This window comes from Triticum aestivum, chromosome 4B (assembly GCF_018294505.1).
Source record: "Triticum aestivum cultivar Chinese Spring chromosome 4B, IWGSC CS RefSeq v2.1, whole genome shotgun sequence".
Taxonomy (NCBI): domain Eukaryota; kingdom Viridiplantae; phylum Streptophyta; class Magnoliopsida; order Poales; family Poaceae; genus Triticum; species Triticum aestivum.
Window position 1 is genome coordinate 574,011,102 of NC_057804.1, and position 14,772 is coordinate 574,025,873.

Here is a 14,772-nt window from a genome sequence, read left to right on the forward strand (position 1 = left end):
GCGTGAGGAGCGCTCTGTGACTCCGCTAACGGTGATGACGCCACGGGGACCGGGCATCTTGAGTGTAAGGTAGCCATAGTGCGGCAATGCGTTGAAGCGGGCGAAGGTCATTCTTCCAAGCAATGTGTTATAGCTGCTTTGGAAGGGTGCGATGGTGAAGAGTAGTTCTTCGCATCTGGAGTTGCCTGGGGAGCCGAATGTTACTTCCAGCACGACGGAGCCCCTGCCGTAGGCTTCAACGCCTGGTATCACCTCTTCAAAGGCGGTGTTGCTTTGGCTAATTCTGGATGGGTTTATCCCCATTTTGTGGACAGTGTCCTCGTATATTAAATTGAGACTACTGCCGCCGTCCATGATGACACGGGTGAGACGGTATCCGCCGATTATTGGGTCAAGCATCAAGGCCTTTGATCCTCCGCGCCGAATACTAGTTTGGTCGTCCATGTGATCGAAAGTGACCGGACGAGACATCTAGTAGTCAGATGTAGGTACGATGGGCTCTACATCGTGCACGTCTCTGAGCGCGCGTTCATGCCTTCTCGTGAATGTGTGAGTCACGTGGATCATGTTTATTGTTTTAACCTCTGGAGGGAATTTTTTCTGTCCCCCAGTGTTCGGCTAGCGAGGTTTGTCCTCGTCTTCACTTGGTGTTTCCCTCCCTTTGTGTTCGGCATTTAATTTGTCGGCCTGCTTGAAGACCCAGCACTCTCTGTGGGTGTGGTTCACAGGTTTCTCCGGGGTGCCATGAATTTGGCATAGTCTGTCCAGGACTCTGTTCAGACCAGACGGTCCCTCTTTACTGCCTTTAAATGGCTTCTTTTGCTGATCAGGTCGAGAGCCCCTGAATCCGGCGTTGACCGTCGTGTTATCCGGGCTCTCTTCCTTGTTTTGGCGTTTGTGTTTATTACGCCTTGGCTTCCCATTGACATCCCTTATTTCGGATGTGCTGGGGTCACTGGTGCCTTTACGGGCTAACTAGCTATCTTCGCCCGCGCAAAAGCGGGTCATAAGGCCTGTTAAGGCTGCCATTGTCCTTAGCTTTTCTTGGCCGAGGTGTCGGGCGAGCCACTCGTCGCGGATGCTGTGTTTAAATGCTGCTAAGGCTTCGCCATCTGGATAATTGACTATTTGATTCTTTTTAGTGAGGAATCTGCTCCAAAGCTTGCGGGCGGACTCTCCGGGTTGTTGGATTATGTGACTTAGATCGTCTGCATCCGGAGGCCGGACATAAGTTCCTTGAAAGTTGGCCCTGAAAGCGTCCTCGAGTTCCTCCCAACTCCCGATTGAATTTTCGGGGAGGCTTTTCAACCAGTGTCGAGCTGGTCCCTTCAACTTGAGGGGAAGGTATTTGATGGCGTGGAGGTCATCCCCACGAGCCATGTGAATATGCAGGATAAAATCCTAGATCCAGACCCCTGGGTCTGTCGTGCCGTCGTATGCCTCTATGTTCACAGGTTTAAAGCCTTGTGGGAATTCATGGTCCAGTACTTCTTCGGTGAAGCACAGGGGGTGAGCAGCCCCTCTGTATCTGGGCGTGTTGTGGCATGCAGTCGGCTGTTGTTGTGTCCGGTGCTTATTCCGAACTGGTATTTGGCTTGTATGACCGTTTGGGTGACCATAGTCCCTCGCCAGGGTGTGTCCTTTAGGTCCGTAGATGGACCTGGTTGCACCGGCTTTCTTATCCAGATGCTCACGTAGATCGTGCGCGGTGTCAGTAGCCGCTCTGTTGTGGTTGTTAAGCGGTGCTTCTGGTCTCCTGGTCGTATTATTCTTTGGTGGGACAGCCGCGTCGTCGAATTCTGGCAGTATTTTGCGTTTTGGATAGCTTTTTGTATGGCGATCGTCACCATATCTTTCTCCAGTGTCTAGCACTTTATTCCATCTGCGACTGAGCTTTTCCTGTGCGGCTTTGAGCCATTGCTTCTTCTTCTTTAGACTTCTTGTTGTGGCCATAAGCTTTCGGTGGAGGTTATCTCGTTCGACGCGTTCTTCCGGGTTGATGAATGCATCATCGTCCGGACTGTGTTCCTGTCCTGGGGCGGTTTCATGAGCTTGTCCCGCCGGATCAGTGTGATCGGGTATTTGCTCCGAACTTGGTTTGGCATGACCTGGCTCATCCTGCTCCATCGCTGGGTCCATGTGGTCGTTATTGCCTTTGGGGTTTACTGGTATATCGACCCTTCTTGCGTTCTTGTCACTATTTTTGCAATTGCTGGACTTTGATCGGCGTCTACGCCGCCTTTTTGGCTTTTGCCCGGGTGTTTTATCTTCCGGATTATCGCTGTCGTCCTTCTTGGACGTATCCACCATGTATATATCGTGTGACAAGGTAGTAGTCCCGCGCCCCAGAGATTCTGGAGCTTCTCCTGCATCGTCGTCCATACCGTCGATGTCTTCGGAGTCGAAGTCAAGAACGTCGGTTAAATCATCGATCGTGGCAATGAAGTGGGTGGTGGGTGGGCGACGAATTCCTTCATCGCATGCTTCCCACTCAGGCCGGACATAGTTCGGCCTAGAGCCTCCTAACAGAGAGAGAGACTTTAATGGGTTCAGCATGTCGCCAAAGGGCGAGTGCTGGAAGATGTCCGCAGCGGTAAACTCCATTACCGGAACCCAACCTGGCTTGGCTGGCTCGAGGGTATGCGGACCGGGACCAACAACCGGACGCGAGTCCGGGGGCCCGTGGTATCAGGCCTCCACAGAGGTGAGACCCGTGTTCGGCTCTATCCCCGATGAGTATGCGGCCCTTGGGGCGGGGTCCACCCTCTGTCCTTAGGCAACGCAACCTGCTCCGAATTTAGATCCGGGTCTACTGCTGGGGGGATGTCCTGAGCATTGTCCGACGGCAGGTCTAGGCCGTGCTCGTCATGACTGTCCGACGCGTCTGGCACAGGGCTGAATCCATCGAAGATCAAGTCTCCGTGAATATCCGCCGTGTAGTTCAACTTTCCGAACCTGATCTGGTGGCCAGGGGCGTGGCTGTCAATCTGCTCCAGATGGCCAAGCGAGTTGGCCCGCAGTGCGAAGCCGCCGAACATGAAGATCTGTCCGGGGAGAAAAGTCTCGCCCTGGACGGTGTTGTTGGCGATTGAAGACGCCATCAAGCCTTAAAGCGATGACACAGAGGAACTCTCAATGAAAGCATCAATGTCAGTGTCAAAACCGGTGGATCTCGGGTAGGGGGTCCCGATCTATGCGTCTTAGGCTGATGGTAACAGGAAGCAAGGGACACAATGTTTACCCAGGTTCGGGCCCTCTCGATGGAGGTAAAACCCTACTTCCTGCTTGATTAATATTGAAGATATGTGTAGTACAAGAGTAGATCTACCATGAGATCGTAGAGGCTAAACCCTGAGAGCTAGCCTATGATGGTATGATTGTAATTGTGATCGGCCTTCTAAGGACCATCCTCTCCGGTTTATATAGACACCGGAGAGAGCTAGAGTTTACATGGAGTCGGTTACAAGGAAGAAAATATAATATCCGGATCGCCAAGCTTGTCTTCCACGCAAAGGAGAGTCCCATCTGGACACGGGCCGGAGTCTTGAGTCTTGTATCTTCACGCTTCAATAGTCCGGACGATGTATACAGTCCGGCTGTCCGGATACCCCCTAATCCAGGACTCCCTCAGCAACCCCCTTTACAGTTTGCCCCCTTGGTTTCATGTCTGTCACGTTAGTGCGGCATCCGATGCCGGCCTGAGGCCTGTGAAAATAATGGAGGTTTGGCTCTTAGATCTGCGATTCTTCCGTCGTTAGCGATTTCTTCTTTAGGGCGTTGGTCTGGCAGTTGTGGCCTTAATGACTTCTCGTCTATATATCATCAACGACGAGCTGGCTCATGGAGATGCATTTGGCAGCATGCCATCACCCTGCTTGGAAGGATGAAAACTGTGGACTCCAAGAACTTTGAAGTAACTTTTTTTTGATTTTTTAAGCATGTTTGTACTGCTGGTTTGGTTAATATAGGTGGGCGTTTTAAATATTATACTTTGACCATCAATAACGGAAATTGCTTTTGGAGGCCGGGCTTCATGGAGGCCTCCAAATGCAAAATTCAAAATTCATATTTTTATATTTCAAAAAATTCTATAAAAATAGAGAAATAGATGAAGGCATAGTGCACAAGTGTGCAATTTTTCAGGACGAAAACGTTAAAATGGGGTTGTGCAAAAAAAGATAATTCTGAGGCTTTTAAACACATGATACTATTCATCCTCTCAAATCATGATTTTTTTTTGTATAGATCGCATTTCATCCTAAAATTTTACACACATACGCCTCACATTTGTTACTTGTACAATTATTTTTAGACTTTTATGAAATCAAAAATTTTGAATTTTGAATTTTTCAAAAAATCAGCCTCTATGGAGGCTGAGAGCCAAAACGTCATTCTCCATCAATAAGATATACTCTCTCCATACCAGTGTATTAGTCATCTTAAGTTGTATACCGTGACTAAGATGGGGGAAAACGAGAGAACTTAATGTTTGTTTGTTTCTCCTCCGTCTCATAATGTACTCTCTCCGTTTTTCTTTTGTCTGCGCCTAAGTGCAATCCCGCATACCAAGGAGGGCTCCGATAGAAATTTTTTGGACCAATTTGCCCTTGCTTTGATGTTAATCGGGCGTATTGGAAACCAACGCGCTATAAATAAGCGTTGCAACCGATTGGCTTGCTCCGCCCGCGTGCTCTGCATGCCACTCGCCGCTATGCATGCGTGGTAACTGCGCCCCACTAATTGCTCAGGATGGCTCTCCACACATGCAACGGATTGGCTAGTCCTTGCTGCTGCATGGCTCGTTGTTAATGCATCAGTTACATGGGAAGCCGAAAATCAAGGGCAGAATGGGAAGAAAACGGGAAAAAAGGCCAGCGCGCAGAGCATTTGAAAAAAAACCCGAAAAAATTTAGGCGCAGAGTAATAGAAAACTGAGGGAGTCAGATGTTTTTGGACTCTAGTGTAGTACAAAAAAAGTCTTACATTAAGTCATTGAATGCATAAATGTCTCACGTTTTTTATTGGCTGATTTCTTTATTCAAGGCACTTATGTTTAGATGTGTGTGCCACTACTATGTCTGGCCCGGCCGTCACTGCAACTGAATTAACGAGTTAATGAAAGCGACACCACAATCCACTTACACCGGAGACAAGACAGAAATGCCCCCTGAACTCCATTTCCGAGCACGATAGATTCTTCCCTTCCTTCGGTCTCCATTCCATTCCTGCAACGCTTGATTGAACCTAACAACGCCCGAATCCATCGATTCTTCCATTTCCAATCCCCCAACTCCTTCAAAACCCACAAATCCCCGGATCCTTGATCGGAATTAGGAGCAAGGCGGCGCCTTTGCGTCTCTCCTCATCCGCCTTGGCGCGCCACACTAGCTGGCAGCGCCGCGGGGAGGGGACGCACGCCGGCTCCTCGCAGCGCCGCCGAGGACCTCCGGCTCTGTTCGCATCGATTTATTGATACCCGCGGTTGTCATGGCGAAAGAGACGGTGACCATGTTCACAATCCGTTCGGCGAAATGCCCCTGGGCGTCCGTCGGCGCGGCCGGCGCCCTCGTGATGCTCGTCACCGCCGTCCATGTATTCATGGTGCCGATCCTGCCCTCGTCCCTGGATTTCTCGGGCGCTCGCCGCAGCGTCGACCACCGGCCGAGGAACGTGCTCCCGGGCGCCGGGGTTGTGGACTCGCGCCTCAGGTCTCGGTTTCCTGCTGATTCATATGAAGCCGTGACATTCCGGGCCGCGCCGTGGAAGGCCGAGATTGGGAGGTGGCTCGCTGGGTGCCATGCCGAATCTTCGGCTGTCAATATTACTGAAGTGTGCACTAAGCTTTGTCACTGATCAGTGTACTCTGATTTAGCTCTGTTTTGGGTTAACCTTGTTGTTATTTCTGGACAGGTTATTGGCACAAAGAGGTGCGAGAAAGACTGCAGTGGAAATGGTGTGTGCAACTATGACCTGGGGGAATGCAGATGCTTCCATGGATATGCTGGTTAGTCTTACTTTGTCAGGCCCAACTAATGCCGGTAGTCTTGCTCACTGAGTCACTGGTCACTTGTTGTCCATCGCATCTCATTTTGTTAGGGGATTTTTGTCGATCTGATAGTTCTTTGGGCCTGGACAAACTTGGTATGGAAACAAAGGCGAGCGAGAAATGATAAAAAGAGGTTACTTCATAGGGCCGAAAGCACGAGAGACTAGCTCTGGGTGTTTATATTGGACATAATAATAACACTTACATATCTCACTAGCCATATACATCTGCGAGTGGGCTTATGTAACAAAGGAGTGTACACTCCTGGTCTGTACTTAAGCGGTTGAGGGCATCCTGTGCTTCTGCAAAAGGATACATAATATTCAGTTTTTGCGGTCATCGATGTAGGATTGTACGAATGTTGCATTAAGTCTCAAATATTTAATCTGTTCTGTGACCATTATCCGATATGCTTGAATCGGGAATGAACTTGTGCATTAATAAGCTGCTAATCATTTTAGTTAGAAGGCCATTGTCTTACTTGTCTACCATTTTGTGGATTATAAGCAGTTAATGGCATGTTCATTTTTTTAGTAATAGTTAATAAAAAAGGCAACTCTTTTGTTTCTAAAGGAAGGAGCATATGCATTATGTGCTATGGCAAGGTGGGGTTGTCTACTGTTCCCTTGGTCGTATTGATTTGTTTTTTTGTCAAGCTTTCCCTTCTAAATGTTTTAATTTCAACAATTTTGTTTATCAAGTGACCATATGGCTTTGTTAATACAGGAAAAGGATGTGAGAGGGTTCTGAAGTTGGAGTGCAACCTCCCAAGTTCCCCAGAATGGCCTGTAGGACCATGGATAGTTTCCATATGTCCAGCCCACTGTGACACAACCAGGACAATGTGCTTTTGTGGACCAGGAACAAAATACCCGGATCGCCCTGTGGCAGAAGCTTGCGGCTTTAAAACAATGTAAGAGTATCATATGCACTGATTTTGATTCTTTTTTTTATGCTTCAGAATGAGTACCATTGATACTGTAGTATTATTGAACATCTTTAGTTCATCCTTCTAGCGTGCCTGCAAAACCTGATGACCCGAAGCTTACCGACTGGACAACACCTGATCCGGATGTATTCACAACAAACAGCAGTAAGCTAGGATGGTGCAATGTGGACCCTGAGGATGCATATTCTTCCAAAGTGAGGTTTAAAGAAGAATGTCATTGCAAATATGATGGACTCTGGGGGCAGTTTTGTGAGACACATGTTGAATGCATTTGTATTAACCAGTGTTCCGGACATGGACATTGCCGTGGTGGTTTCTGTCAAGTATGTCTTGGGCAAAGGTTTTTTGGGTATTTATCATGAAAATACTGTGACATGCTGTTCTGTATTCGTAACCTGTGTTATTATCTAATTGAAGATTTCTTTCAGTGCGACAGTGGATATTTTGGGATTGATTGCAGCATCCCATCGGCTTATTCAGTTGCATATGAATGGCCCTCATGGCTCCAACCACCAGTGAACCTACCAGACCTAAAAAATTTAAGCAATATCCCCATCAATGTCAATGCTATTGTTGAGAAAAAAAGACCACTAATATATGTGTACGATTTGCCAGCTGAGTTTGACAGTCATCTTCTTGAAGTAAGTCTAGACCATACGTTTTGCTCCCTGTGTTCTTCTCTTTATGAAGTTTTGCTGCAGCTTTGACATTGCAGGATATGTTCTATTGTAGGGACGACATTACAAGTTAGAGTGTGTGAACAGAATATATGATGAAAAGAACAGAACTATATGGACGCGGCAACTGTATGGTGCTCAGGTTTGCTAAACTTGTCAACTAGCAGATATGGAATGTTGGTAGCTCCATGTTTATAGTAACAACAATCCCGTTTACAAGGGCACAAGATCTGAGACATGTTTTATTTTTCATATAGATGGCACTCTATGAGAGCATTCTTGCTAGCCCTCACCGCACACTGAATGGGGATGAAGCTGATTATTTCTATGTGCCGGTTCTTGATTCATGTCTAATAACTAGATCCGATGATGCCCCACACCTGCAGATGCCGGTAACCATTATCATCCAGATGTTGTACTATAGTTGGCAATGTTTCTCCTTCAGTAATTGAGTTCTAATTTTAGGAGGACCTGCGCCTCAGGAGTTACCATACTCTTGAGTACTACAGAAAGGCTTATGATCACATAGCTCAGAGGTATCCTTACTGGAACCGCACTTCTGGAAGAGACCATATTTGGGTGGGTGTTTACATGAAATTGATAGTACAATGATCCTTTCGTAACCAATAACCTGTACTTTCAACTTACAAAAAAAACAGTTCTTTTCATGGGATGAAGGTGCCTGCTATGCTCCAAAGGAGATCTGGAACAGCATGATGCTTGTCCACTGGGGAAATACCAACACAAAACATGAAAAATCAACGACTGCTTATTGGGCTGACAACTGGGATGATATTCCTTTGGATAGAAGAGGCAACCATCCATGTTTCGATCCGAGAAAGGACCTCGTGCTTCCAGCATGGAAGGAGCCTAACCCAGGGGCCATCTGGTTAAAACTATGGGCAAGGTATGTCTCAATGCCTGAACTTAGAGATGTGCCTTCTAACTACTTGAATGTTTAGACCCTCACTGTACAACTTTTTACAGGCCAAGGATCAATCGTACAACACTTTTTTATTTCAATGGTAATCTAGGACCAGCCTATGAAAAGGGTCGCCGTGAAGACACGTATGTATCTATATATGTGTCTGTCAATATATGTGACCAAATTGTATATTAATCTGCTTCCTCTGTATAACACAGGTATAGTATGGGGATTAGGCAAAAGCTGGCAGCTGAATTCGGTTCAACACCAAACAAGCAAGGGAAGCTTGGAAGGCAGCATACAGCCAACGTAACAGTTACGTACTTAAAATCTGAGATGTATTATGAGGAACTAGCAAGCTCCATTTTCTGTGGTGTCTTGCCAGGGGATGGCTGGAGTGGGCGCATGGAAGACAGCATGCTTCAAGGATGCATTCCTGTCATAATACAGGTGCTACAACGTCATCCTATAGTCCTATGATGTGTATCTGACAAAGACTTAACAACAGAGCAACTAATTGTGTGATCATACCTATCTGCTTCCATTGCTTAAAATTGTAGGATGGCATACTTCTTCCGTACGAGAATGTGCTTAATTACAACAGTTTTTCTGTCCGCATACAAGAAGATGACATCCCCAACCTCATTGGAGTCCTTCAAGTATGTGTTTATTTTACTTTCCTTTTCTTTTGCGCATAACTTGTGCAGTATACTTACTATTTTCATCTCAACCAGGGAATGAATGAAACACAAATAGAGTTTATGTTAGGAAATGTTCGCCAGATCTGGCAGAGGTTCTTTTATCGTGACACCATGTTGCTAGAGGCAGAGAGGCAGAAAAGGTTGTTCCCCGAAGAGGAGGCACCCTGGTCAGTTGAGGTTTCGAAACTAGAAGATGGTGATGACGTCTTTGCAACTTTCATACAGGTAACTTCTGAAAATTCCAAGCACAGCTTCTCCATTTAGTTTTTATTTATGCTGGAAACCTCATGATAATGATCATTGGCGTCAATCCCACATTCGTTACCATAAGCAATATTTGTAATTTTCATTTTCATTACGAGGCAAAGCCATTATGCATTGTGTGCTCGCATTGCCGGATCATACTAGAGCCAGTCGTTCTGTCGTCATTCCCGATTTGCTGAGGAGGAATGTCTTTTTTTACAGGTATTGCATTACAAGTTATACAATGACCCATGGCGGCAAGGTCTCCTCCTAGAAAACGAAACCGGTTTGCCGAACATCTGCTCAAAGGCTTCCTGAAGTGCTCCGCGGATGTTGCGGCCGTGGCGATAGGCTTAGGATAGGCGTACTTACTCTCTTGATCCCATGTGAAAAAAATCCGGTACATATGGTCCTCCAAAGGGATGGTCTGATAATGGAAACGAGGCTCGCTTTTTCATTTTTGGTTTTGTTTTGACAGATTCTTGCTGTTTTGACAGAATATAACCTTCTGGGAAAAAACTGATAGATTGCAGCAACCTTGTCTGTTGAGCCAAAACTGATATACATGCACCAAATAAATGCGAAGCAAATACTCCCTCCGTCCGAAAATATTTATCGAAGAAATGGATGTATCTAGACGTATTTTAGTTAATACATCCAATTTTATTCATTTCTCTGACGAGTATTTCGGGACGGAGGGAGTATGATTTTTGTTTTGTTTTTTGTACCGCTGTCCGTATCTTTTTGTCCCTGCGCTGGAAGCTACTAGAGCTGGTCAAACCAGCTATAGGAGGGAGGGCTCAGGAATCACGCGGCGTGTGCAAAAACATGGACACATGCACCCGTCCGTCCGACGTGGACGAGAAGCATGTGAAGAGCGCGCTCGTGAGAGCCCCAAATGCTGTGAGGTGGATCTTTATTTATACCATCTTGCATTCATGCCATTCCCTCTTATCACCATGGATGATAATGCTGCATCGACATACATGTCCTGCAAGCCCTAGCCGTACGTACATACATACGTACGTTCCACGGATGAATGCTTGGTGCTTTGCGGTCCTTTTTTCATTTTGCCGATGCATATCGATAGTGAAACAACCAGCACTAGGTAAAAAATAACATGAATTAGAAATACCCTAATTGATAGTGATAGTTCAATTTTCTATTTTATATTATTGGTTTCAGCAAGTACTCCTTCCTCACTTGTACCAAGAGGTCCTGGGTTCGACGCGGCCTCTCTGCATTGCACTGTGCACGGGTTCAGAAGATCATTATGCAACCAACACGTGTAATTAAGCTACGCTGTGTGCAACCCTGTCCTACTACCCATGCTTGTGAACATAAAAATATCCACCAATTTTTGAAAAATGTTCATGAATTTGAAAAACTGTTCATGCTTTTTAATTAATATTCATGAGTTAAATTAAATTTGAAATGAAAACAAGAAAAGGGAAACACCAAAAGGAAAACTATTAAAACCGACAGGAAAAACACTAGCAAAAATTAGGGAAATAAAAAACAAGAAAAGGGAAACCCCAAAATAAAAACTATTAAAACCGACAGGAAAAACATTTGCAAAAGAAAAAACAGGGAATACCTTCTTCAAACCGAGAAAACCGACCAGCCCATTAGAACAACATAGGTGTGTGTTACGACGCACACCCTTACAAGCCGATGCACCAGGAGGCTCCAAATCTGAAGAGCTTAGTATCTTAATTGATAGATAGATTCAACAATCAATGCTACGCTATCAAAATGACCTCTGTCATTTCTGATCATAGCACCATACTTGCACCGACTAAATGCATATAACAGTAGCTGTCCAACGTATGGCCATCTTCATCACGGACCTCTACTTTGCCATCAAATGACTAGCATTGGTATGGAAACCTGCTAAGTGGTAATTTAAATTTTAGAGAAACCTTGCAATTGAAAAAGGACAATCCTCAGCCAAATCCGCATTTTGAGACACACGAGGTTCTCAAACTAGAATACAAACAAAAAAGGATATGTGCAGAGAGACTCAATGAAAGTTGTTCTAAAAAATCGATGAGACGGTCTGAACACACTTAGACGCCCAACATGAACCTCTGTTTTGGGCCAGACGCGTCCGGACGTCCAAAATCGCCCAGTCCAGCCTCAAATCGTGGGGCGGTTGTAGGGGAGTCCATACGTCCACCGCCTCGGCCCGACAGCCCCTCCCCCACCATCCCTTTTTACAACCCCCTTCCCTCTCACTTCACCCCCTCCCAAAACCCTAGCCATCAGTCGCTACCATGCCAGGACCATGGATTCGGGAGGAGCTTTTCGATGCATGGAGACACATCATCGCCGTAGACTTGCCCGACGGCTGCGCCTCGCCGCCACAGGTCTTCGAAGTCATCATCCTCAGTCGGTTTGTCTGTCATCAAGGAGGAGTCTGTTGATGAAGAGGACGGCGGCCTCAAATGGGTCAAGCTCTCGAAGGGGGATGAGGACCATCCACTTCAGTGGCGAAGACAAACAACATGTTCGGCCAGCAACCCGGGACGCGTTGCGGAACTTGTTAGTTGACCAGGGACCTCTGCGGTGCCATCTCCGGTGTGGAGTTGTGGCATCATATCGGACACCTTGTCGGGTGTTGTCTATCCCACCGCCTTGGAGCCCCGGCGCCAAATGGTGCACTGCCTCACCGTATGTCGTGAAGGTAGAGCAGGCATAGCCGTGCACCGGCCTCGAGTACTACCTCGGCGGCGGTGAGTCACGTGACACATCATCGTCCTTGCTGAAGGGGCTGCAAACGCCTCACCGAGGCAGAGCGGCGCTGGGCGCGACACTTGGCGGTATTTGCAAAGATTTGGATGCCGCCGCTACACATCTTGGAGGACCCGTGCTCATAGAGGCCTAGGCCCTCGACCAGTCCAAGACCACCAAGTAGACCGACATCATCGTGACTCAGCTCCTCCATATCGGACTTGCCGAGTCGGAGCGCGAGCTCCACCGGAAGGCCGAAAGGAGCAACACAAAGGTGGTGGAGGAGGCCAAGCGTTTGTGCTGCGAGCGCGATGCTGTTATCAGAGACAGATGTCGTGTAAACTGGGTCTTCTTCCGCAACTGGCATGACGACGACGATGATGGCGGTGACAATGACATATTTCGAATTCATGTTCTAACTTTTGCGAATCCTCTAAGTTATTCCCTCTGTTTCAAATTATAAGATGTTCCAACTTTTTTCCAAATTAGATGTATATAGACGTTTTTTTAGTGTGTTTGTTCATCCATTTTAGTCCATATATAGTCCATACTGAAATATCACAAAGATCTTATATACTCCCTCTGTTAGTGATCTAAATGATCTTATATTACTTTAGGGAGGGGTATTTCAGAAAGGGGGGAGTAGTACTCTAGTATTTTGCTCATTTCAAAACCTAAACTTAATCATGCCTAAATACGTAAGAAGAAGAAGAAGAAGAAGAAGAAGAAGAAGAAGAAGAAGAAGAAGAAGAAGATCTAATTAGAATACCATTTCCATTTTGTTTTGCTTCCTACATCGTGCATCCAAGAGATGCCCTAACGGTCACATGCACCGGGAGCTCACTCACGCTCACAGGTCTTGCAAAAGCGAGACACGGCCGTGCCAACATATCGATCTCCCGGCCGTGACACCATTTAAACCTCATGCCATGCATCACACTCCTCTCTCACCCTACTTATGCCCCGCGCCCTCCATCAGCTCCATCGTCACACTCCCCTCACCCACTCCACTACTACACCCCACACTCCAAAACCAAAACCTCACTCCAACTTCAAAACTTCGAATTCCCCCGCTCCCACGCACGTAAGTTTCGCGCATTTCTTCCATCCATCCACGCGCGCTACCTGGATATATTGCTCTCTTACGTCGTCATCGTCGTCGTGCATGCAGGAGCCGAGGTCGTTCATGGAGAGCTACGTGCGGAAGCGGTCGTGGAAGAAGGGGCCGACGCGGGGCAAGGGCGGGCCGCAGAACGCGGCGTGCGAGTACCGGGGCGTGCGCCAGCGGACGTGGGGCAAGTGGGTGGCGGAGATCCGCGAGCCCAACAAGCGCGCGCGCATCTGGCTCGGCTCCTTCGCCACCGCCGAGGAGGCCGCGCTCGCCTACGACGAGGCCGCGCGCAGGCTCTACGGGCCCGACGCATTCCTCAACCTGCCGCACCTCCGCGCCGCCGCGGGCGCCACCGCGCAGCAGCGCATGATCAGGTGGCTCCCGGCCGCCGCGGCCGCGAACGGCGCCAGGGGCCCCGCCGCGGGCGCCGTGCCCGCCTACGGCCTCCTCAACCTCAACGCGCAGCACAACGTGCACGTCATCCACCAGAGGCTGCAGGAGCTCAAGAGCTCCTCCTCGCCGGCCAAGCCGCAGCAGCACTCCAGGAGGACCCCTCCCCCGCCGCCGCCTCCTCCGGCCGCCTCGTCCCCTTCCTCCACGGTGACCACCGGCGCCATGCCGCCCTCCGCGTCCTGCTTCCAGGCCCAGCTGGAGCACGCCATGGCGATGACCGCCGCGGCCGAGAGCGCGCCCCCCTGCGACGGCTTCGGGGCCGGCAGGCCCCAGCTCGACCTCAAGGAGTTCCTGCAGCAGATCGGCGTGCTCGGGGAGGACGACGGCAGCGCGGCCGGCAAGCATCAGGGCGTCGACGGGGACGACGGCGAGGTGGCAGACGCGTTCGGGTTCGGTGACGGCAACGGCAGTGGCACCGGCGCGGAGTTCGACTGGGACGCGCTGGCGGCCGACATGACCGATATCGCGGCGGGAGGCCACGGCGGCGGCGGGCTGGGCGTGAACGGAGCGTTCCACATGGACGATCTCGACCAGTTCGGCTCCGTGCCCATCCCCGTATGGGACATCTGATGTCATATTCTTAAGACTTCCGATCTACATGCAGTCTGATCTGATGAGAGGTTTAGCTTCCAAGTTCTTCATGTAGTCTGGCATGAAGTTTTAGATCTGTTTCATCTGAAGAATCATGTAATAGCATAAGCACAATAAACTTGGCGCGCATGAGCTAATCCCACAACCAGGAAAATGAGACCAAAATACATTGGACTTCTCAAAAGAACTTCCAGATAGCATCAACGCAAATCTGGCTCATGCTTTTCGGTCATTGTGAAATCACTCACTGTCAAAGGATTTTGATCCAAAGCAAGAAGATCGATGCGATCACAACTCATAAGGAGCTAAAGACACCCCCAACTAGCGAAATAAACACGGTGAA

At 48.3% G+C, this 14,772-nt stretch overlaps 2 protein-coding genes across 2 annotated transcripts; both read left to right on the top strand.

Moving 5' to 3' along the window:
• The first annotated feature begins 5,133 nt into the window (after positions 1 to 5,133).
• On the top strand, positions 5,134 to 10,126 carry LOC123093330 (uncharacterized). The gene is made up of 14 exons (XM_044515266.1): positions 5,134 to 5,829; positions 5,911 to 6,004; positions 6,773 to 6,959; positions 7,063 to 7,318; positions 7,424 to 7,636; positions 7,728 to 7,814; positions 7,930 to 8,064; positions 8,138 to 8,251; positions 8,332 to 8,579; positions 8,660 to 8,740; positions 8,816 to 9,047; positions 9,158 to 9,256; positions 9,332 to 9,523; positions 9,764 to 10,126. Exons 1-14 carry the CDS (start codon positions 5,488 to 5,490, stop codon positions 9,857 to 9,859), a joined length of 2,376 nt encoding a protein of 791 aa, XP_044371201.1. The 5' UTR covers positions 5,134 to 5,487; the 3' UTR covers positions 9,860 to 10,126.
• A 3,154-nt stretch (positions 10,127 to 13,280) lies between these two features.
• Positions 13,281 to 14,640, top strand: LOC123093332 (dehydration-responsive element-binding protein 2E-like). Its single transcript, XM_044515268.1, has 2 exons — positions 13,281 to 13,358; positions 13,446 to 14,640. The coding sequence occupies exon 2, from the start codon at positions 13,461 to 13,463 to the stop codon at positions 14,406 to 14,408; it is 948 nt and encodes a 315-aa protein (XP_044371203.1). The 5' UTR covers positions 13,281 to 13,358; positions 13,446 to 13,460; the 3' UTR covers positions 14,409 to 14,640.
• Positions 14,641 to 14,772: the final 132 nt, after the last annotated feature.